Genomic DNA, 23327 nt, shown 5'->3' on the forward strand with positions numbered 1-23327 from the left:
TCCTTTTCTTTATGTTTCACTTTCTGTATGCCTCGAGAGATGATTTTCCTTGACGGAGTTCATGTATAATGGGTCTTTGGGAGATGAACAGGTTTTGGATGACTATATATTCGCACTCTTGCGTTTGTGTTKCAGTGCGACTGTTTGACTACATAGAAGGTATTAAAAGCATGACGAGGAAAACTGCAATGAACGTAGTAATATGACGCACTCTATTTGTCTCTGACCTTTTTCGTCTTTCGACAATAAACCTACCGGTCAAACAGTATCTTTGCCTCCATGTCGGACAACATCAAACAGCAAAGATCCTGACTCGGGTTCCTGCTCCTGGTGCTTCAGAGCGGACTGAAGTGAGGCTTACACTACCTGACAGCCCTCTTGGTGCCTTCTTGGCTTCCGAACTGGAAAACTATCTAGACCACGGCCAAGCAGCGGTGAGGCTATGATAAGCCAGGCCAAGACTCTACGCCGTAGTGCTTTTTTGTGATTGTCTTTGCTTGGGTTTATTGACCCTGCTGTTCGGTTCGTATCGATATCCGGATGTAAAATTGAGCTATATGAGTCAAAGCTGGAGCGAACCACAAAAACCTGGTATGTAGATATAGCATGGCGGACCAGATATTTGACCGCTTCAATTGAGTTACAGAAAATAATCCATTTCCTGTGGTGGGAAATAGAAATCAGGCAGCATAGCCACTCTACTTGCCTTTGAGGCTCAACATGATCAATCAATAAATGTTATCAAACCTGATCCGTCGGCCCCCGGAATGTCCTTCGACGCCATTCCTCTTTTGGCAGGTCGAGTGGGAGTTAACTGTTGATCATCCACTTGCTAACGAGTCTAACGTATCTAGTTTGCTACCTATCTACCTATCTACCCAGTCTCTGGAGTCAGTCAGTCATCGTCTCTCGTTGAATCTCATCCAGAACCCACCCAGAATGTTACTTCATTCACTTGAGCCGCTTCCCGTCTGCTTTCTCTCGCTTCCATTCCTCAAGCTGGAACTGTGCTCCAGGGTCTTCATAGCCATGAGAATCTTCTCATCACACTCGTTTGACGGCTGTCGATCTTCATTAATAATGTGTCCGGGAGACACTCCTTGGCTGTTCCACGTTACCATCGGTGGAGGCACTAAAATCGCGCCATAAGCGATGCTCAGCTTGTGTTCTTGGAAGTGCTTCGTTCCCATAAGACCTATCAGCACCTAGAATACGAGACATTGCCGATAAGAGGCTTGCTCTGTCTATTTGCTTCGTCGCTGGTTGGATCTTCCAGAAGTTCCAGCCTTCCAGGTATTGGTGATGCAACCTCATTATCGAACTAATTCTACAAGGGTCCGAGACTTCCCCCGCAATGCAGATAGTTTCCCCTCACGCTTTGAGCTGTAAGGTAATTCGCAAGCTCAAGCTCTCTCGTATTAAAGCCAGCGAGTACCCTGGTCTTACCATGGTCTCCTTGAGCTGCAAGTGCAAGTGCAAGGCCTAGGGATTGGGGTTGGCGCAGTGTTAGCAAATTTTTCTCTCGCAGCTTCTACCCTCAAAAGGTCCCGAAAATGCGTGGTTACGGCTTGATTTCCTTGTTACCAGTGGCTGCGGCCATTTGGGCACCAGCGACACATCAACCGGTGACTGTTGATAGACGACAGTTGCCAAAAAACCCTACCGGAGTGAAGACTATCCACACTGCTAACAATGTTACAATTCGCTACAAGGAACCTGGAAAGGAGGGCGTTTGCGAGACCACTCCTGGGGTCAAGTCATACTCTGGCTACGTTGACCTCTCACCAGACTCTCACACTTTCTTCTGGTTCTTCGAAGCTCGCCATGACCCCAAAAATGCCCCCATTACTCTCTGGCTGAACGGTGGTCCTGGAAGTGACTCTTTGATAGGCCTGTTTGAAGGTTTGTGCACCCGTTTTCTAACCTTTGTCATGTCTTGCAAGATATCTAATTGCCGATCAATTAGAATTGGGTCCTTGCAAGATCAATTCCACACTCGACTCCAATATCAATCCTTACTCGTGGAATGAGGTTTCGAATATGCTGTTCCTGTCTCAGCCTCTGGGCGTCGGTATGCATCAGACCACAGGCGCTCTTGAATATCCCAGGCTCACGACTCACGGTACTGCAATACAGGATTTTCCTACAGCGAGGCAGAACCCGGCTCGTTGAATTCTTTCACTGGTGCTTTTGAAGATGCATCTGTCGCCGGCGTTCAGGGCCGATACCCGGTCATTAACGCTACCCTAATTGGTAATTTCTGAACCCTGATCCCAGCTCAGATACTCCTCAGCCAGGCCTCTTAACAACATGTTCTTACAGACACTACTGAGCTCGCCGCTCACGCCGCCTGGGAAATTCTTCAAGGCTTCATGGGTGGTCTACCGCAGTTGGACCACAAAATCAAGTCTAAGGATTTCAGCCTGTGGACTGAAAGTTATGGAGGGTAGGTCATGCCTTCCAACAGTCACTATGTAAGAGACCTTTTTTGACTTGGGTTCGCCCGTCGCAAAGCCACTATGGCCCAGCTGTGAGTTTCCTATTCCTCCTATTCCTCGTCTTGAGCACGTGGCCTAATGTTTGTAGTTCTTCAATTACTTCCATGAGCAAAATGAGAAAATCGCCAATGGTACAGCGGAAGGAATTCACCTCAACTTTAACTCCCTCGGTATCATTAACGGTATCATCGACGAGGCCATTCAGGTATGCTTGCATTTTCGACAGTGGGTGCGGTCGTTGGGAGTTGCTAATTTCTTTTTCAGGCAAGCTACTACCCGGAGTTTGCAGTGAACAACACCTATGGTATCAAGGCCGTGAGTTGACCCTACAAGGCAGTGTCACGGACAAGCATACTCACATCTTTTAATGCCATAGGTCAATGATACCGTGTACAGCTACATGAAATTCGCAAACGAGATGCCAAATGGCTGCCAGGACCAAGTCGCATATTGCAAGCAGACGAACCGTACTTCTTTGGCGGATTACGCTATCTGCACCGAGGCCACGAACATGTGCCGAGACAATGTCGGTACGTTCATCAATCGTCCTGGGGTTCATCTTAGTCAAGAATGTAAACTTCTGACTGACCGTATAATTAGAGGGACCATACTATGTATTTGGTGGCCGTGGCGTATACGACATCCGGCACCCGTACCAGGTAAGTGGGAGCAGAGCGCGCGCTCTATGAATGAAAATCATTTTGGAATCAATCACCCGAGGAACATGAGAGCCCTGACTGAAGCGTGATTCACTGCACAGGATCCTACCCCGGAATCATACTACGTCGACTACCTCAAGAAAGACTCGGTGATGAACGCCCTCGGAGTGAACATCAATTACACCCAGTCGAACAATGATGTATACTACGCCTTTCAGCAGACCGGCGACTTCGTCTGGCCCAATTTCCTCGAAGACCTGGAGGAGATCCTCAAGCTGCCCGTCCGCGTGTCGCTCATCTACGGTGACGCCGATTACATCTGCAACTGGTTCGGTGGCGAGGCCGTCTCCCTCGCGGTGAACTATACCCATGCTCCGCAGTTCCGCGCCTCCGGGTACACCCCAATGGCGGTCGATGGCGTCGAGTATGGCGAGACGCGCGAGTATGGCAACTTCTCGTTCACTCGCGTGTACCAGGCCGGCCACGAGGTCCCCTACTACCAGCCTGTGGCGTCGCTGCAGCTCTTCAACCGCACTCTCTTCGGCTGGGACATTGCCCAGGGCACCACCCGGATTGGTCCCGATTACAGCACCAACGGCACGGCCAAGGCGACGCACACGGAGTCTTTCGTCCCCTTGCCTACCGCGACACCTAGCACCGGTGCCCACTGATCTTGTGGTGTGCATATGTCTTTATAGATCTGTACATATTAGGATCAAGGCTGCACCAGACAGAATCTGGTGTGGACATATGTGAAGCCGCCGCAGTCACTCGCAGCGGGTCTGCTATACGAGATCTAAATCATTATCCCAACGCGTAGAATCAACATGTCAACGTAGAACGAACTTGATTAGTCAGTAGATATACATGCATGTGCAGCTATAAACCTGATGCACATCCGACGAGGAATCCAAGCTCGACACACCAGCGCTCGATGCCTTCACAGCCGAAGAGAGACGGCAAAAGGATCGACCAGGGCCGGCCCCGTCGGTCAATTAAACAGAACATTGTTGGTCGTCCATCATAGATACATGCCCATAAGCCTCATTCAAACATCCAAAACGTTCTGAAGGAGTTGGCACTTGACCAAAAAAGAAGTGATGCAATAATAACCAAAAGTCCGGTCAAATACAAACATGAAGAAGGATCATGTTGTCATACTGTGCGCCAACACTACACATCAATATGTTCGGGTGAAGCGGATCGAAGGAAGCTCGCAAGAGCGACTTAGGAGGTCACATGTTTCGCGACTGGCTCTCCCTTCGTCGAGTCTCTGCGATCTTCGAAGGCAATACCATTCACATCTTCGGCTGTTTCGTCGGAAAACTTGAGGTCCTCCTCGACATCCACGTGCTCCTTGATCTTGAAGAAGATGATGGGAGAAGCAATCAACAGGCTGCCAACAAGCAATCCCCAGCAGGAAGCGAATTCGGTCATAAAGGGTGTCTTTTCTGCATCCAAGCTGCAAAGATCGGAGATGTCAGCGGGGGATATTCTTGCGAGTTCATATACGCCGAATTAAAACTTACCGCCACATTCCTGCAGCACCAGCCGATTGAATTCCCTTGTAGAAACCCGCAAAGTTCGCTAGTTTACGACCGTTGTTGGAGAGGGATCCCATAAACCTATAAGTTGTTAGAGTTTTCCGAAACAAACTCAGTGGACATAACAAAATCTCCGAAAGAAACCACTGCGGGGGTCTCACCAGTATGCGCACGTCTGGAAAGCAGCATCGTAGAAGCCATAGAACATGTAGAGGAACATGGGACCAACGTAGCCATGGGACGTAAAGTCGACGTCTTGTTTGGCGGTGGCACGGGTATACTGCTTCTGGAAAGCATAACCACCACCCCAGACACCCATGGTGATGATAAGGAGGATCAGCCAGTTGAGCTTGGCGCGCATGGGCCGAGAAAGGAATTTCAGATCCAGAAGCTGACCAAAGACAAAGGCACCGACCATCTGCATGAGCCAATAGAGCAAACTGTTGAGAGATCGGGTACGAATGTTGAAGTAGGCGCCATTGACACTGTTGAAGTGGTATCCGTAGAACCAGTTACTCGCCAAAAACATGGGAAAGAACAGGACGATGTAGTAGTCGGTGCGAAGAGTCTCATAGAGGCCGAGGAGCTCCGATTTCCAGGTAGGGTTCTTCATCGAGATGACGCGGGAACCATCCTTGCGCACGACGTACTTGGAGTCCGAAAGGAACCAGGCGAGAACGAATCCCAGAGCCATGAGAACCATGAAGGCGATGTAAGTCCCGTCATTGACTGTTCCGACGGTCGAGTGCAAATTCTGGCCCAAGGGAATCTGTGCGCTAGGAATCAGTAAACTACGTCCCCTGGGGACAAACCTAATGACGATCACGTACCAAACTTCCAAGTACTCCACCAAGATTGAAGATGACCCAGAAGATTGCGATGAACTTTCCCTTCTCGTGCTCACGCGGATAGCTCATCATGACTGCACCCTGCGCGCACCACAATAGACCGGCACAAACACCCAGCAGGGCACCAGCGAAAATGAGGAAGCCGGCATTTTTGTTGTGGTTGTAGGAGAGAAGTGATGCCACATAGAGGAAATAGCCAAAACCACCAAAAGAGAGGGTCAGTCGAAGACCAATTCGGTTCGCGATGGAACCTGCGAAGAAGCCGACAAAAGCGAAGGTACTGTACAGGGCCGTGTTGGCATTGCTGGTGTCCGTTGGATCGACCTGTCCACCACCTCCGAGACCACTGACCGCATTGAACATACCGGGGCATAGGAAGCAAACAAACGAAACCAGGATCAACTGGACCTCGGGCGAAGCAAACCATGGCAAGGTCAAGGGGCCAAGTTTCAACGGCTTGTACATCCACGGCTTACCGGCGATGGTGCTATGACGGCCGGGCTCGGGGTCTGCGGTGATCGCGGGACCTTCCTTCTCGGGCTGGTGGCCGTTCTCTGGCTTTTCGGATGCCATGCTGGTATACTGTATGTCAAGAAGAACGAAGAGAAGCGATGGTATTGATGATCAATGGCCCCCCGCGAGAGACAGCGGGTGGATCAGATGTGATGAGCAGCAATAGGAATGTTTGTTGATCAGCGAACGTGCCCTAATACACCAGGATAGGTATTCAAGGACTGCAAGCAAACAGGAGAGGATGAAGAGGTGAGAGGTGTATACAGGTATAGGTAGGTATATACGGATATGCAGAGTATGTTTATGGAAAAACAAACAAAAGCCCCTACTAGGTAGATAAACAGCAAGGGGAGAAGATCGACGAAGATCCTTTGCGCCGGAAACAGAAGAAGGGGACGAAGAATGCGGGATGACGGGGCTGGATATGTGTGTAACAGGGACAGGGACCTATATATAACAAGGTATGGGGGCCAACACAATAATTATGTCCGACTTGGATTACTCCAATGTTTGTTTGTGTCAGAAGAATCCGGGGTAAAGAGAAAAGGAGAAAGAAGAATGATGGTGATGAGAGAGAAGGATAATACGAGAGGGAGAGCGGCCAAACAAATAGTCGAATGCGATGAGGATGCGAGGAGAGCTGAGCTGGATTCCCAACCACAAAACCATTCAAGTTCAATGAATCCGATTGATTCAAAAAGGAGAAAATAAAATAATACTCTGGAACTGTGTCTGGAGGATTATTTTTAAATAAGGAAAAGGACCACAGGGAGGAGAAGCTAAAGAGAAGAGTGGATATGGGAAAAAAAAAAAAAAGGAAAAAAAAAAAGGTTTCGAAGGAGCACTAGAGGTAACACCAAGTAGTCTAGATGATAGTCAGATAGAGGATGGATTATCAGATAGATAAGTCTTCGATAAACGAAGTCACACCGAGGGACAAGGCGAAAAGAGGCAGACAATGGTAGACAGATAGTATAGTAACACTCATGTAGTGGGTACAACAGAAGAGAGAAGGAACGAGGCGCACCTTATCTTTGGGAAAGAGTGCAAGGGTTGCGTTGAGACTGAGTGGTTCGGAGCTCCCAATCAATCATGTCCACAGTCAATCATATGATACCAAGGATTGTGTCTGATTTTGTTTGTTTTCTTTCTTGGACACGAGAAATAATGATTGACCTATACTCGGTAGTCCTTGATATGCTAGTGATACCTACAAGGATGAGGAGATAGCGTGCAGATTGGGGGGAGAACCGAGAACCCTTGGATCTTGGATCTTGGGAGTGCAACGACTCCACAGCAACTCCAGGATTATGGGGAGGCAACTGCGGAGAGAACCACACACAAATCACGCGCACGAGTTAGCAATGAAAACAATAAGAAGCTGACGAAGACGATGGTGGATTATGGATAAGGGATTTCTTGGGTCGTACTCTCAGTAACTGAGATTAGTGTAGGGAACTGGAATGGCCTCCTCAATCAATACCTTATGATCAATCATATGCCATGAACAGCACCAGACAATAGACAAAGTTTCAAAAGCCACAGTCGAGGTGACAGCCACGCGACAGACGGCAATTGAAACAGTGGCAGGTAAGATGGAGTCGCGTGCTTAGCGCAAAAGATGCCTCTCTTGCAGTTGTATCCGATTAGTCTAGCTTAGACCGAATGCTTAACAACAATATTGGTACTACTTGATACTAATTAATACTAGGTAGCATGGTGGCCCCCTTGAATTAGTCTTATTTGATCACGGTCACCATCAAATTGTTTTAAACGGTTTGCTCCACTTAATAACATGCAAGCGAGATTGAAGCAAACCACAGCACATTGGTCTCAGAAACGAAGATAAGCTGACGAGCGGACAAGCTGACAAGGCCGACCCAGTAAGAGCATAGGTATCTATCTGCGTATCTGTCTTGTGTGGATAACTGCCTATCAAATAAGCAGTGGAACTTGTGAAGCTCTGGAAGTTTCCTCCTAATGGTTGAATTTTAGATATCGGCAGACCAGACCCAGAAGGACCAACAAAAACCAAGGTGACGGTAACATCGGCCGTTTGCATCTGTGCAACTGCACGGATGCGGGAGGCCAGTGAGAGTCCTTTGTTGGATCAAGTCCAACTTTGAGGTAGTACCCGGCAGCGGTCATGGGTTTGGATCCTCTTCGGGTCAAAGTAGTATCGGTCAGGTAATCAATTCTCCTACTACCGACCGAGCAATTGGCGAAATTTACACCAGCTCTACTGATGAAGATGAGATGACTTGGAATCAATAGATGCCTCCTGTAATAGAATCTATACCCAGAATGAAAGTATGAAAAGGTCACGCAGTCAGATGATTATCTTATCGCTTATTACTTTGCTCCAAACTATCTCAATCTCAGTCTGGAAAGTAAGATTGGTACCTAAGGTACCTTGATGCCACGGTATGGTATGGTATTACGAAGGGGCAGTCATTGCTTGTAATGCGTATGTTTTATTATTGTATTAGTACCGAATCTGTATGTAACGAAGTGAAATCAGTCTCAACAGTATCATCCTTCTGACTTACATAACCTGCGTGATAACAATCCCATAATGATCATCACCTCAGACAGAAGAGGCAGGCCTGTTATCATCCATGGATCAGCACTCCCGCATCACCTTGTCAACGTTCAAGTTTGCCTGATAAGTTCTCTTCATTAGCTAAAGGATAGCCATGCCTCAAATGACCATGTATGTCGCATCCACGTGGAGTTTGAATTGGCTTTCAGTAACTGCAGTTAGTAGAGGTCGTACGAGTATTTCCATCCACTACCTTTTTCGACGTCACATCCCATAACGGTTTTCTTTGATTCCTCCTACCCCTCCGTCGTGGAGCAACAATGTATGTCCCTTTGATGTCACCATCATGTAGCCAGACACTATCATTATTGTCCCTCGTTTCGCTTGTTGCCTCCAAACTCTTTCCATATACATCCATGTGGGTTTCATCCTGATTTTTATCTCGATCCGCAGGTATCAAAAAATATATCCCCATACTCACTCTCCTCTTTCCCGCGATTGACTTCATCCTCACGGCTTGCCCTTCTTATATTATAAGCGGAGTACTTCCTGGTGGTACATCAATAGGTGTAGGAAACGAAAAGAATCAGAGCCATCATCATGCCAGGCAAAACAACGTCTACTCCGCGCATCACCAAATTCACCAACTGTCGCATCGTCAAGGGTTCTGAGCTTGTTGAACAGGATGTCTGGATCGATTCGCTGTCAGGCAAGATTCTCAAAGATCAGGAGGCTTTCTATGGATTACATCTTTCGCCGGATGAGGTCATCGACCTCGGCGGGCGCATTCTGGCTCCAGGATTGATCGATGTCCAGCTGAACGGCGCTCAGGGTTTTGACTTCTCTGTACCTCAAGCGTCCAAGGAGGAATATGATGAGGGTTTGCGCTTGGTGAACAAGGGCCTTGCCAGGACCGGTGTGACTTCATATTTGCCGACTGTTGTCAGCTCAACCCCAGAGGTTTACTGGAAAGTATGACGACCCCGGCGCGCCCCCGAAAATCAGCAGATCTGACAAAACACTCTTCCAGGTATTGCCCTCCTTGGGCCCTTCGGGCAGCCACCATCCCCCTGAAGACGGCGCGGAATCGTTAGGAGCCCATATAGAAGGACCTTTCATCAACCCAAACCGCAATGGCATTCACAAGACCGAAGTGCTTCGTGCTGCCCGGTATTTCGAAGATCTAGAGGAGTGTTATGGGAAGGATAATCTCTCCGGAAGCTCCAAGTCCGTCAAGATGATCACAGTCGCCCCCGAGGTGGGAAACATGGTATCGACCATCCCCTCCTTGACCTCCGCCGGAATCGTCTGCTCGATCGGTCACTCGGATGCGACATACGAACAAGCGCTCTCAGCGACCACAGCGGGAGCTACAATGGTCACGCATCTGTTCAATGCGATGCGGCCCTTCTACCACCGGAACCCGGGTATCTTCGGACTGCTGGGCCAGAGCGAACACTGCAGGCCCTTCTACGGCATCATCGCCGACGGTATCCACCTCCACCCGACCTCGATCAAGATCGCATACCACGCCCATCCGGACGGGCTAGTCCTCGTGACCGATGCAATGAAGCTCTGCGGCCTTCCCGACGGTGTCTATGACTGGACGAACGGCGAGCGCATCGTTAAGACGGGAGCCCGGTTGACTCTGGAGGGATCCGACAAGATCGCAGGTAGTTCGGCCACCCTGATCGAGTGCATCAACAACTTCCGGCGCTGGTCTGGCGCCTCGATAGCCGATGCCATTAACGCTGCCACGGCGACTCCGGCGCGCTTCCTGGGGTTACAAGGCGTCAAGGGTTCCCTGGACAGCGGTGCAGATGCGGACCTCGTCGTGCTGAGCGAGGAGGATGACCCCTACTCGCCCACGCTAACTGTCTGCCAGGTGTGGAAACGGGGAGTCAAGATCCATGACACTGATAAGGGAGTAACGTCTATGACTACAGTATGAAGCAGACACACTGGCATATTCGTTCCTCTCTATTTTCCCCTTTCTTTCTCGCCTCTGGTTATTGCTCCGAATATTGTGAACCCTTCCTTCCGACCTCAATTAGCATACTTTGGTATCCGCTGTGGATTTTACTGCTCCCCAGTCTTCATCTTTCTGTTTTCCGGCGTTGTGCCCTGTATCCGATCCAGAGATTCCGATGTTTATCTTGCGCTACAAGGGCCCTCTGTCCTTTTTAGCCCCGTGCAGCGAGTACAACTATAGATATGAGGATAAAGATATTCCTGAGGCTGTAAACTAGATTTAAAGACAATACATCATTAGACTTGTTTGTCTGTTCCTCTTAAATGTATCAGTGCTCGTATTTTGTGATATTTCTTGTCTGTCTCTCTTTCGTCACCTTTTGGTATGTTCAACATATCTTTTCTACCTGTGTGCATTGCTGTCTGGAGACAATATCCAAAAATGGCAGCCAGCATCTGTACATAAAAAGCCATCATGCAATCCAGGCCAACACCATGCTAAAGAGCATCATCATATTTGAACTTACTTTTTTTGCGTGCTTTTTTCCCCCCCAGTGATTCCTATACCAGCGCACCACCCAAAATTTGCAACCCTCATGGTCCCGCATGAAGTCAGTCGCTTTAGGGAATATTATCGATAAGCGAAGACAGGCATCTCAACAAAAAAAAAAAAAAAAAATAAGAGTGCTTTACCAACCAGACACCATTTGGTATGGCCCCGCGCACCCAATGTACCAGGAATGCACAAGCAAACCCGCTATCTTGGAAAACAAGGCCTTCTACAGCTTGGGCTGTTCCCGACTCCAGCCTGCCTCTTCAGCGATCAGCTCGGCGGCGCGTTCTCCGATAGCCAGCACAGTCAGCATCGGGTTGATGGTGGTCATCTCAGGGAAGACTCCAGCGTCCGCAATACGGACATTCTTCAGGCCACGGATTTTGAGCTGGTGGTCGACAACAGCCATTGGATCGCGGGAAATATCTCCCATCTTGGTGGTACCAGCAGGGTGGTAAACTGTGTGAGCCACACGGCGACCGTACTCGGACAATTCCTCATCAGTCTGGACCTGAGGTCCGGGCGCCACCTCACGCTTAATCCAATCCTTGAACGGAGCTTGCTGGGCAACCTGACGCGCGGCCTTAAGACCAGCCACGATTGTCGCGGCGTCGTAGCCCTCGGGGTCAGTGAAGTAGCGGAAATCCAAAGCTGGCTTCACGGAGGGGTCTGCCGAGGTCAGGTAGAGACGACCACGAGAGCGGGGGCGAGGAATGTTGGGTGTCATGCAAAAGGCATCAACAGGGGTATCATAGTCCAGACGGGACGTGTTGAGACAGAAGGGAATTTGGTAGCAATGCATCATGATATCTGCGGCACGGCCATCGGAGCCGGCCGCATTGGGAGCTTCGCGCCGCAGGAAGATGCCCGCATCCGAATCCATGGTAGTCTGATTGGGGGGCACAGGACGGTTGAGCTCCCAAATGATAATACTCTCTGGATGATCGAGGAGGTTTTCACCAACACCAGGCAAATCCTTGACGACCGAAATTCCAAGAGAACTCAGCTGCTCACGGGGTCCTAGACCGGAGAGGAGCATCAATCGCGGGGTATCGACAGCACCTGCACAAAGAATAGTTTCCTTCTTGGCTCGCAACGTGTGTTTGACACCGGATTGCAGAGTCACGTCAACACCAGTGACAGTGTCTCCCTCGACATTCACGCGAGACACCCACGCGTTGGTAAGGATTGTCAAGTTGGGGCGCTTCTCCTCACCGCGTAGAATAGGGTGAATGTATGCCACACTAGCACTGCTGCGACGGCCATCATCTGGATTGTACGAGACGGAGAAGAAACCAACACCCTCCGTCAGTTCACCGTTGGAACGGATTTCCTTGTTGAAATCGTGGATGATGGGAATGTTCATGGCAGTCGAGCAAGCCTGCACCCAGTCCTTGCACAGCTGGTTTCTGTGACGGCTGTGAACAGGCTGGACAGTGTTCCGCAGGTTGTCGAGGACGCGAGTAAAGGTCTCAAAGGACCAGCCCTTGCAACCCTGCTCCTCCCATCTTCTGCAGTCATACTCGAAGGGCCGGAAGGAAATGAGAGTGTTATGGCTGGAACAACCACCCAAGACCTTGGCACGAGAGTGACGGATATGGCTGTTGCCTGGAGAACGAAGAAAAGACAGTCAGTAACTGACGACATTGCTAACTAGTCGGCAAGGACGTGGGGATAGAACAGGGAGTATACGAAGAATACACACCCATTGGCTGCTCTGTGGTGGGATAGTCATAGTCCAGCTCGCCTCCCAGGAGGTTGAGCCATTCCCGCAGGTTAAGGACTCTGTCGTCCATGAAGTCACTGGGACCACCCTCAATGACTAGAATTCGCTTATTGGGCAAGTACTGAGCCAGCCGACTAGCAATGACACAGCCGGCCGTGCCGCCGCCGACAATAACATAGTCATAGCTATTGACGTCGGATGCAGGGAAATCGTTTGTGGTGGCCATGTCGAATGATAATGATGGAATGATTCAAGGGCTCTTCTACTAGTGCGGAGAACAAACCCGGGGTGAATTGGTGAGGAAATAAGAGGATTCCAGCACCTCTGGATATTGGCAAGAGAGAAGAGACTAGGTAGAGAGGGCGGAAGAGGCAATGAGACTGTTCAAAAAGATAAAAGTAAAAAAGCGTAGAATCATAACGGAGTTCTGATAGATTTTAAATTGAAGGACGGAATTAAGCTAGAGACATGGGCCTCAGGTGTCCAGGCGGCCATCCATCCGTTCGCCGCCAATCTTTTCCCTCTTTTCCCTCTTCCCTAACTATTCCCCACCACAAGAAACGTGCCGAAAGGAGGATCAGCCAATCGAACACAATAATCTTCTTATCCCCTGGAGAAGGCAGGCCATATTAGATAATGAAAACACGGTTTGATATGGCCTGATACTGGTTCGGATTGGACAATAATTCCATCTTCCGCTTCGATGGTTGATCAACCGCACCTAGAGGTAATGTAACTACCTTACTACATCAATCTGCATGCTGAGTGAAGACTATGCAGGTACTTAGAAGAGTTCCCTCCGTACTGGAGCAGGCACTTTCCTTTCATATTTCAAGTACGACTGTACCCGCGGGTTGTGATCTCTGGTCAGACAAAAAGGACCTCGACGTCATCGAACGACTCCACGGCCCACACGACTCACGAGGGCTTTGAGACTAAGACGACGCCACGATCCACGAACTCGCACTAAGACAGTCACACTAATTCGTTAAAGGTTTGAACATCCTTCGGACTCTCGTCACTGTGTTAGATCCTGGATTCTATTACCCGCTTGGTATGATAGGGCCCTATTGTGCATGAGTTCTTTTTCCCTAAAAGATCATTATTTACTGGAGAACTCTGCTAATTATGTCCAGATGGAGTAGTAAAATGGAAGAAAGTTCAATTCATAAGACGACACTATTTGAATATCGGTCTTGTCCCGTGTTTCCTATTGGAGGCCATTCCTTAATTTCCCCATCCATCCCAGCCTCTCTTTAGCTTTTGACGCTGTTTGACCATCGCGTGGCTAGTCCTAGACCATCAAAACTCGGTTTCATTATCGAGCAGCATGTACGGAGTAAGACGCACTGCCCCAGCACCCAGGAATGGTCGTGGATTGCCCTCCTCAATACGGGGTACTTCAGTGGGGTATCTCTCAGAGCATAGATTCGAGTAGTTGACTGCCTGTAAGGTAGTGTCGGCTGTTGCTTCTGTTACTAGTACGGAGGAGCACTGAGACAACAGGACCTTTTCGGATGTTCGGAAGGAAAAATCAACCACGATCTCACAGGCCTTCTGTTGACCAATAGGTCAGTTGTGGGGGGTGGTTTAGTGGTCGTAGCCACAGCGGAGCCTGTCCTCGTCAAATGAAGAGGGGGCGGAATTATGAGGCGGTGTGATTCAGATATGAATACATCACCAGTAAAGAATGAGGCTAACTATCCGCGGACCGCACCTAGCTGCGGAGTACTATCAATACTCTCTAATACTTTGAGCAACCTGCCAGCTACACACTGAGCAAACTATCTATCCTTGGATCCTTATTTCAATATCTACGTCGTGATAGCCCTGTACAGATTTCCAGCGGCCCTCCTCAACCAAAAAGAAAATGACGGATCTTCCTTTCCCTCCTCGTCACCCATATTACGACGGCAAAATCCAGTCGGCGTCTTCTGGTCGGACTTTTCGCACAACAAACCCTTCCGACAATACTCCACTAGCTGAAATCCATGTTGCTTCAAATTCTGATGCAGACGCGGCCATTGCAGCTGCTGATCGCGCGTTCCCCTCATGGTCGCAAGCCCCTCATATCGCTCGTGCGCGCATTCTGCAAAAGGCCGCGGCGTTGCTGCGGGAGAGAAATGACGAACTCGCGCGTCTCGAAACTCTAGATTCAGGCAAGGCCTATTCGGAGACAAGCACAGTCGACATCGTGACTGGTGCAGATGTACTGGAATACTATGCCAACCTGGTAGGAGGAGGCGGTCTCAATGGCGAGACGACACAGTTGAGACAAGATGCATGGGTCTTCACCAAGAAGGCTCCGCTGGGAGTCTGCGTTGGCATTGGCGCATGGAATTATCCTCTCCAGATGTAAGTACTTCATTGTTCTTGATCAGACGGAGCGCGCAAAATCTATCACATCTGCTTGTCTCTCTTTTCTCGACTGAGCCTAGCAATTGACAAATGTGACACAGTGCTCTCTGGAAATCAGCACCATGTCTTGCGGCTGGAAATACCATGGTCTACAAGCCTAGTGAATATACGCCCCTTCATGCGCAGATGCTGGCTGAGATCTACCGGGAAGCCGGACTTCCCCCTGGGGTCTTCAATGTTGTCTATGGCGCTGGGGATGTGGGTGCTTATTTGACCACTCACCCCTTGATCGCCAAGGTCAGCTTCACGGGCCAGGTGTCAACAGGAATGAAGGTGGCCGGCTCCGCCGCCGGACAAATGAAGTACGTCACGATGGAGCTAGGAGGCAAGAGCCCATTGCTCATCCTCCCTGATGCGGACCTTGAGAATGCAGTAGATGGAGCTATGATGGCCAATTTCTTCAGTACAGGCCAGGTTTGCACTAATGGGACTCGGGTATTCGTCCCAAGAAGCATGAAGTCTGCTTTTGAGAAGGCTCTTCTGGGCAAAATGCAATATATCCGCCCCGGGCCTTTGTTTGACAACGCAACCAACTTCGGACCCTTGAGTTCGGCCCTTCACCTAGAAAAGGTAACCTCGTACATTCGTCATGGTATTGAGACGGACAAGGCAACGCTCCTCTATGGTGGGCTGGGAAAGCCCTCCCTTCCGAAGGAATTGGAGAATGGGTTCTGGGTGCGGCCAACTGTCTTCACGGACTGCACCGATTCCATGCAGGTTGTCCAAGAAGAGATTTTTGGGCCAGTCATGTCGATTCTGTACTACGATACAGTCGAAGAAGCCGTTAGGCGCGCCAACAACACTGAGCTTGGCCTTGCGGCTGGCGTCTATACGCGAGACCTGAATATGGCGCACCGTATCATCGACCAGCTCCAAGCAGGCATTACATGGATTAACACCTGGGGTGAAAGCCCTGCCGAAATGGCTGTGGGTGGCTGGAAGAAGAGTGGTGTTGGCGTCGAGAACGGCCGCAGAGGTATCGAAGCTTGGGTGAGGAACAAGAGTACGCTGGTGGATATGAATGGACAGGTTGCTACTGTCTTTGCGAAATTGTAATCCAAAATGAATGAAAATGTACAAATTGTCCACTAAAGGAGCTTTGTATCAAGTATCTCGGTCAAGAAGAACCGTATCATTCTCATCGCAGAGATCGAAACCCGATTTTGGAGCAAAGCTCACAACAAATCTATTTCAAATCCCAAAATTTCAGTGTTGTTCTTCATTTTGCCTTCTATGTATGAGCTGCCTCAATACAGTAAACTTATCTTTGTACTTGAAACTAGCGTTGCAATATTAATAGATTGGCGAGATATATAAAACCAACTGAGCAAGAACGCCAACTGAGACGATCATCAAGAGCCAACTCTATACGCAGTAACTGGTTGCTATGCCAAGCGAACAAATACATCTATGAAGAAAGCAAGATCGGCCTATACGACACAAGAAATTCAAAATATGACAAATAGTCGTCAGCAACGGCGCACCGCGAACAAGTCTGCTGCATGTCCGCCCTAAATCCTTGAACCCTCAGACAATAGTAAATCCTCTCACGGAGTTGTCCAACATTTTTTGTTCCCAATAGACTGTAGCAATCTGAGTCACAAAGCTTGCGACTCCTTTCAATGGGATATGACTCTCGCGCCCATCCGGTCGAACATCAAGTCGGCTTTGAGCGTCGAGTCCAACCCGCCAATGGCGGAGTCCACCAGTCGAGAAGACATACTGTCAGGTGTCAGTTCATCTTCCTCTACTGAGCCTTGAAACTCTGTGTTGATCCTCAGGTCCTTCGGTGCTTTGGGAGGTGTTGACGCGGGAGTGAGCTGCTGCGGCAATTTGCTCGCCCCCAATGGAGCAGGCACATAGGTCCTTGGTCGATAGACAAGTGGCGGGCCTTGCGTACGAGCGTCTGTTCCAGACTGCTCGATTGACTCGAAATAACGGACTGTCTTGACCTTCAACTCCAAGGTAGCATCACTGTCGCATACTACGAGCGGGTGTTGATGCAACTGCAGGGCTGACAGTGTCCACATGTGATTAACACCACCCTCGAGGCCCTTCTTCAACGCAAGAGCTTTGTGAGCGCCCGTTGCCACGATGACCACTTCCCTGGCCTCCATTATAGTCTGAATGCCAACCGTCAAAGCCATGCGGGGAACTTTGTCAACATCGTTGCCGAAAAATCGCGAGTTCGCAAGGATTGTATCGTACGCCAACGTCTTCACCCTGGTTCGACTGCCCAGCGAGGATCCCGGCTCATTGAAGGCAATATGGCCATCAGCTCCAACGCCGCCCAAGAAAAGTTCGATGCCGCCGTAGCCGGCGATGCGGGCTTCATAGGAAGCACATTCGGCAACCAGGTCTGGGGCGTTGCCATCTAAGATGTTGATATTTTGCGGTGGAATGTCGACGTGCGAGAAAAAGTGCTTGTACATGAAGCTGTGATAGGATTCGGGGTGGTCACGAGGTAAACCCACATACTCGTCCTGAGTTGATCAGCATATGGCAGGATACACGGAGTCATGATAATATAAATGAGGAGAAATACCATATTAAACGTCACGACATTTCTGAAAGATATTTCACCTGCCCGGTGGCGTTGCACAAGTGTTTTGTATATAATCTCGGGGCTGCTGCCAGTGGGAAGTCCCAGTACGAAAGGGCGATCCTGAGTGGGTTTGAAAGACTTGATACGACCTATCGAGTAGCGGGAGAATAAGGGTTAGAGATGTAACCAAGCAAGCCGCATCGACTTGATGGAAGCTTGAGCGTACTGATTATATAGTCGGCGATATATTCCGACGCCTGCTGAGCGTTCTCCCTGATGATAACTCTCCTACAGACGTGTCAGAACGCACAGAGAAGGCCTCTTTTTCTTCATTCCCCATCTTGAAAACACCTCTTGACGTCTCGATGAAAGTGGACAGCAGGCAGAAGTAGAAGGCATACTTACATGGTGTTTGTACTGTAGTCGTACGTCACTCCTCCAGAAAAGTTTAGCTGATAAGGCCGATAAGATGGCAGGGCTGAGACCCGTACTATCAGAGCTGGTTATGACAAGAAAGGCTTCGTTTCCGGTCAGGAAAGTAGAATGGATCTATCGCGCCGTGTGTGTGAAAATTAGATATAAAGATATGTCCACCTTGGACAAAGAAGGGTGCTGATAAAGTAGCCGTCTGCTATGGAGGATTTTAATGTCCGCCCCATCGTCCACGGATCTGTTGCAACTCAGCCTGTCAATCTGGATCGGCTTGTGGAGTATGACAGGATGATACCTCCCACCTATGGACGGATTCGATATATCGTATTGTATAGATTACTACTACAAGGTACTTCCTCTTCTTGAGCACCGTCCAACTCGTAGTACTACAAAGTATGATTGTTCACGGCCCTCGTCCTGAACTGATGACACTGGCCTACGAACCATGGCCATGTAGCAAAGCTCCTAGAATCAACCTTTCCATTTGTTGCTGAACTTCCATTTAGGAATTCAGCGCTCATTTCCTTTGTACTGTACGAGAAAGAGTCCGCGGTTCAACTGCTGCAGATGACGCACCACCATCCATTGAGTGTGATGTCAACGCCTCAAGAGGCGTAACCAATCGGGAAGGGGAACGAGGGAATGCGAATACTATTTGGTTATCAATAAGAGGCAAGATATAATAAATCAGGTTGGACGGAAAGGTTCCATCTGGCAGGCGATCGACCTGACGTTACAAAAAGAGGTGGCAGACGAAACAGGTGACCTTGGGCGTCATAGTAGACTCGATCCGAAAGAAATCTTCTGATAGGGAAGTGTCAGAAACCCTGGCCTCGTCGAGTTACTACTGATATGTATTAGGTGCTCTTTACTTTTAACGAACTACTCCACTGTTGCATTCATTCACCATCGGATGGAAACCCAGGGGAGAGTGCAACCTTATGTCGCCTGGCTGTGGCGTTGCATACAGTTTCATTCATGAAAGTCTGGCTTGTCTGTAACAGACTGAATTGCACATACATTTGTTCTGTTCTGTATTGTAAAGCTCAGGTAATGTATGTTACAGCATTGAATTACGGAATCTGATGACTGTACTCTGTACAGTACAGAGTGAGGAGAAAGGCATGGAGCTTCAACTATCACGTGATAAGGCCTCTTAGTCATAACCTCGCCAAGAATCATTATTGTGACACGAGTCTCGATCGAGGGAAAGACAATGGGCCATCAATTGCTTTCTCTCCTTTCCACTGACGATTTCTTACTAGGAGACCGCACACAGTTCTTTGCCGATGTTCCCCGTCAGGCAAGGCTGTACTAAACTTGTGCAGTTCACCGGTAACCATTATTGGAGAAACTCACGCCGAGTGCCCCATCCCTCTCTGCTAGGCCAACTCTACTATCTGGCCCGCATTAAGCCGACGGAGTACCGAGCGGGCTAATCATAATCAATAATATCGGTTGTACCTTATCGACCGTCCTAGCCTCCTAGGTGAGGTAACTAAAGTGCTTCAAATCTGAGAATATGAGCCACTAGCAGGGTAGCTCACCTGACATTACCACCAGCTCGCGCGCGCCTTGGGGACCAGCCAGTTGGATTTCAGCATCAGGAGCTTAATTCAATTGCCGTATCTGGTTACTCCCAGTCGGCTTCCGACGACGTTTGCGGTTATCGTGGCAACACCACGCCCATTTCCATCATCCACAACACTCTGGAATCTTTGACAGGTCATCTTACTCTCCACTCCCTTCGGCTTTGCACTTGCATTCCTCAACCCAGGGCCCTGATGGCCCCGAAAGAGGATATGCTGCCCCCTGGCTGGGAGGATCTAGACAGGTAGGAAATAAATGTCTCAGCCATTTGTTTGTTGTTTTCCTCTTAGTTGTTCGTCTTCACTGTATTCCATGGTCTAGATTTGGTCCCTCAAGCAATAATTGATTATGTTTTCTCTGGGCCTTCGGTTTTACTTCTCTGTCCGTACAGTTTGCTTGACAACTGAATAATGGCTGACTGTTTGGTCTTCCCCCTTGCGTCCCGTTTACAGGCAGATGGGGCAGCTCTTCATGATGGGCTTCGATGGGACCTCAGTCAATCCTCAAATTCGCTCTCTTATCGAGAATTACCATCTCGGCTCAGTTCTGTTGACAGCCAAGAACTTAAAATGTATTGTCACTCCTATCTTTTTCTCTTCCCTTCGAGCACCTCTTTATTGACCACTTATCAAAGAGATTCCACCTTCCCTTTGCTAACAAAACGAATCGCGAGCAGCTGCGGAAGAGGCAACGCGGCTGGTCCTTGAGCTACAAACAATCGCCCGAGATGCTGGCCATCCTGTGCCTTTACTTATCGCCTTGGACCAGGAAAACGGCGGCGTGAATAGCCTGTACGATGAAATCTACATTCGACAGTTTCCCAGCGCAATGGGGATCGCAGCAACCGGTTCAAAGTCACTGGCTCATGATGTCGCTTACGCGACGGCCCAAGAGCTCAAAGCCGTAGGGGTCAACTGGATCCTGGGTCCCGTACTAGACGTGTTGACTAACGTACGAACCCAGCCTTTGGGCGTTCGCACTACCGGTGATGATCCCCAGGAGGTGTCGCAATATGGCGTTGAGTTCATGAAAGGCTACAAAAAAGCAGGATTGGTGACATGTGGCAAACATTTTCCGTCCTATGGTAACCTTGAATTCCTCGGATCTCAAGCAGATGTTCCCATCATCACCGAATCATTGGAACAGCTCAGCTTGACAGCGCTGGTCCCATTCCGCAATGCCATAGTCCACGGTTTAGATTCGATGATGGTGGGAGGTGTCTCTATGTCGTCTGCCGGCGTAAATGTCATGCATGCTTGTTTAAGTGAGCAGGTAGTCGATGACTTGCTGCGGAAAGATCTGAAATTCAATGGCGTGGTGGTTTCCGAGTGTTTAGAGATGGAGGCTCTCACTCACAATATCGGTGTCGGCGGCGGAACAGTGATGGCGAAGAATGCGGGCTGTGATATCATCCTCTTGTGCAGATCCTTTCCGGTGCAACAGGAGGCGATCAATGGTTTGAAGCTCGGTGTGGAGAACGGCATCATTGGTCGGGCTCGCATAGAGCAATCTTTGCGCAGGGTTCTGAAGATGAAGGCGAAATGCACCTCTTGGGAGCAAGCCCTGAACCCGCCGGGGCTGCCATCTCTAATGCAGATGCAACCATCTCATACCAGCCTCTCCAAAAGGGCATATAACAGCTCTATTTCAGTTGTACGTGATAAGCAGAATCTGCTTCCGCTGTCCAACATCATTGAGCCTAATGAGGAATTGCTACTTTTGACTCCGTTAGTCAAGCCATTGCCCGCATCTGCAGTCTCTCGTTCGGTGACGGAGCACATGAATCTCTCTCTCGACCCGATTGCTTCAGATAGAACCGCCTCTGTGCTGAGCGGTGAGAGTGTCTTCAAGGAACTGGGGCGTTCTCTCTCGCGTCAAAGAAGTGGTCGCGTTCTACATACATCTTACACGGCGAATGGCGTCCGACCAATTCACGAGAATTTAATTGATCGGGCTAGTGCGGTCATTGTCGTCACTGCAGATGCAAACAGGAACCTATACCAGCATGGCTTTACGAAACATGTCTCTCTAATCTGTAGGTCTCAGTTTACTCCATCGGGAGAGCCGCGAGAGAAGCCTATGATCGTCATCGCCGCTAGTTCTCCATATGATTTTGCCATGGATACGTCCATTGGTACCTATGTCTGCACTTACGATTTCACAGAGACCGCTTTGGAGGCGTTGGTCAAAGTTCTCTATGGTGAATTGACACCGAAAGGTTCATTGCCGGGTTCTATCAGCCGCAGCCAAAAGCTCCATCAAGCGCGGCAGCACTGGCTTGTGGAAAACTGGAATGAGGAGAGAGATGCTCAATCCCTGGAGACTTTACTTGATGCAGTCAGAGCGGATTGCCCGCAGGGTCAGCGTTCTGAGCTGCTTGGCGTGACATCCAGCAGCTTCTTGTTACGAAGAGAAGAAATTGACGAGGCGCATTTTGTTGTACGAAACAGCAGTACACAGGCTTTATACGGATTTTGCTCGACTTATTTCTTTAGGTCGACGGGCACAGGCGTTATTGGATCTTTGATCGTTGATCCTGCAAGACGGAAATTGTCGATTGGAAACTCACTGCACAACCGCGCAATCCGAACGCTTCTTCAGCGAAAGGGAATGAGGAGGTTTCAGCTGGGTTCCCGACTTCCAGGCATATACCTAGGCATTCCGTCTTCTAATCCAGTGGAGCGTAAGAGGTTACGCCAGTGGTTTGCCAACCTGGGCTGGAACACTGCCCTTTCGCGGCCGGTTTGCAGTGTGGTGCTGCGGAATCTTCCAACATGGACGCCGCCTGATGGCCTCGTACAGGGGTTGAAAAATGCCGACGTCTCTTACGACCTTGTTCATGGATGGGATTACGCGGAGCATATCCTTGATCACGTCAAGACGAATTCTCGACAAGGTCTGATTGATATATACAAGATCGCTTTGGGAGCAGCACCAAACTGTGGCATAATCAGGGCCACGCGGCCGAGCGATGGAGTAATTTTGGGTACAGTGGTGATATACAACGGACGGTCGCCATTGGCAGAGTACATGCCTGTGCTGAAAGCCACACAATCGTCGAGCGGAGGCATATCGTCCCCAGTGATCTCTCCGTCTGTTGGCGAGTATGCTACGGTGATGCAGGGGCTCATATTGCTGGGCATCAAGCAAATTCGCAGACAAGGTGCAGAGGCCGTTGTCATTGACTGCGTAAGTTCATATTTGTTTTTTATCCAGCGTTCCAAGTGTTCCGTTCGCTCCCGCGGCACACGCGTTAAGTTTGCATCTCGATCTGCAGTATGTTAATAAATTATCTTTACAGGTTGATGGCGACAGCAATTTCGATTGCCTGTCTGGAATGGGCTTCAGCATGCTGCATAGCTTCGAGGAAGTGAACTGCGATGCAGCGACCTGGACCATGATGCCACCGACGTGAACGAAGTCAAAGATTTTTCTGCCTCTTGACTGCCGTCTTTCTCTTTGCTATGACTTTGATGATATCCCTTTAC

At 49.4% G+C, this 23327-nt stretch overlaps 7 protein-coding genes across 7 annotated transcripts; 4 read left to right on the forward strand and 3 right to left on the reverse strand.

Annotated features, from left to right (window-relative positions):
* Nucleotides 1–1553: 1553 nt before the first annotated feature.
* Aspvir_003138 (S10 family peptidase) lies at nucleotides 1554–3828 on the forward strand (the record flags this gene model as incomplete). The annotated part of the gene is made up of 10 exons (XM_043274723.1): nucleotides 1554–1902; nucleotides 1967–2071; nucleotides 2137–2253; nucleotides 2323–2446; nucleotides 2515–2530; nucleotides 2587–2703; nucleotides 2763–2813; nucleotides 2875–3028; nucleotides 3099–3157; nucleotides 3259–3828. The coding sequence occupies 10 exons, from the start codon at nucleotides 1554–1556 to the stop codon at nucleotides 3826–3828; spliced, it is 1662 nt and encodes a 553-aa protein (XP_043130658.1).
* A 556-nt stretch (nucleotides 3829–4384) lies between these two features.
* On the reverse strand, nucleotides 4385–6122 carry Aspvir_003139 (unc-93 family MFS transporter; the record flags this gene model as incomplete). Its single annotated transcript, XM_043274724.1, has 4 exons — nucleotides 4385–4619; nucleotides 4687–4782; nucleotides 4863–5470; nucleotides 5532–6122. 4 exons carry the CDS (start codon nucleotides 6120–6122, stop codon nucleotides 4385–4387), a joined length of 1530 nt encoding a protein of 509 aa, XP_043130659.1.
* Nucleotides 6123–9204: 3082 nt separating this feature from the next.
* Aspvir_003140 (N-acetylglucosamine-6-phosphate deacetylase) lies at nucleotides 9205–10555 on the forward strand (the record flags this gene model as incomplete). The annotated part of the gene is made up of 2 exons (XM_043274725.1): nucleotides 9205–9576; nucleotides 9635–10555. 2 exons carry the CDS (start codon nucleotides 9205–9207, stop codon nucleotides 10553–10555), a joined length of 1293 nt encoding a protein of 430 aa, XP_043130660.1.
* Nucleotides 10556–11354: 799 nt separating this feature from the next.
* Aspvir_003141 (GMC family oxidoreductase) lies at nucleotides 11355–13080 on the reverse strand (the record flags this gene model as incomplete). Its single annotated transcript, XM_043274726.1, has 2 exons — nucleotides 11355–12736; nucleotides 12834–13080. The coding sequence occupies 2 exons, from the start codon at nucleotides 13078–13080 to the stop codon at nucleotides 11355–11357; spliced, it is 1629 nt and encodes a 542-aa protein (XP_043130661.1).
* A 1644-nt stretch (nucleotides 13081–14724) lies between these two features.
* On the forward strand, nucleotides 14725–16328 carry Aspvir_003142 (betaine aldehyde dehydrogenase; the record flags this gene model as incomplete). The annotated part of the gene is made up of 2 exons (XM_043274727.1): nucleotides 14725–15209; nucleotides 15314–16328. The coding sequence occupies 2 exons, from the start codon at nucleotides 14725–14727 to the stop codon at nucleotides 16326–16328; spliced, it is 1500 nt and encodes a 499-aa protein (XP_043130662.1).
* Nucleotides 16329–16891: 563 nt separating this feature from the next.
* On the reverse strand, nucleotides 16892–17820 carry Aspvir_003143 (putative glucosamine-6-phosphate deaminase; the record flags this gene model as incomplete). The annotated part of the gene is made up of 2 exons (XM_043274728.1): nucleotides 16892–17755; nucleotides 17818–17820. The coding sequence occupies 2 exons, from the start codon at nucleotides 17818–17820 to the stop codon at nucleotides 16892–16894; spliced, it is 867 nt and encodes a 288-aa protein (XP_043130663.1).
* A 2213-nt stretch (nucleotides 17821–20033) lies between these two features.
* On the forward strand, nucleotides 20034–23254 carry Aspvir_003144 (putative beta-N-acetylglucosaminidase; the record flags this gene model as incomplete). The annotated part of the gene is made up of 4 exons (XM_043274729.1): nucleotides 20034–20083; nucleotides 20292–20410; nucleotides 20516–23028; nucleotides 23141–23254. The coding sequence occupies 4 exons, from the start codon at nucleotides 20034–20036 to the stop codon at nucleotides 23252–23254; spliced, it is 2796 nt and encodes a 931-aa protein (XP_043130664.1).
* Between the last annotated feature and the right edge of the window lie 73 nt (nucleotides 23255–23327).

The sequence above is a fragment of the Aspergillus viridinutans genome (assembly GCF_018404265.1).
Source record: "Aspergillus viridinutans IFM 47045 DNA, scaffold_13, whole genome shotgun sequence".
NCBI classification, from domain to species: Eukaryota; Fungi; Ascomycota; class Eurotiomycetes; order Eurotiales; family Aspergillaceae; genus Aspergillus; species Aspergillus viridinutans.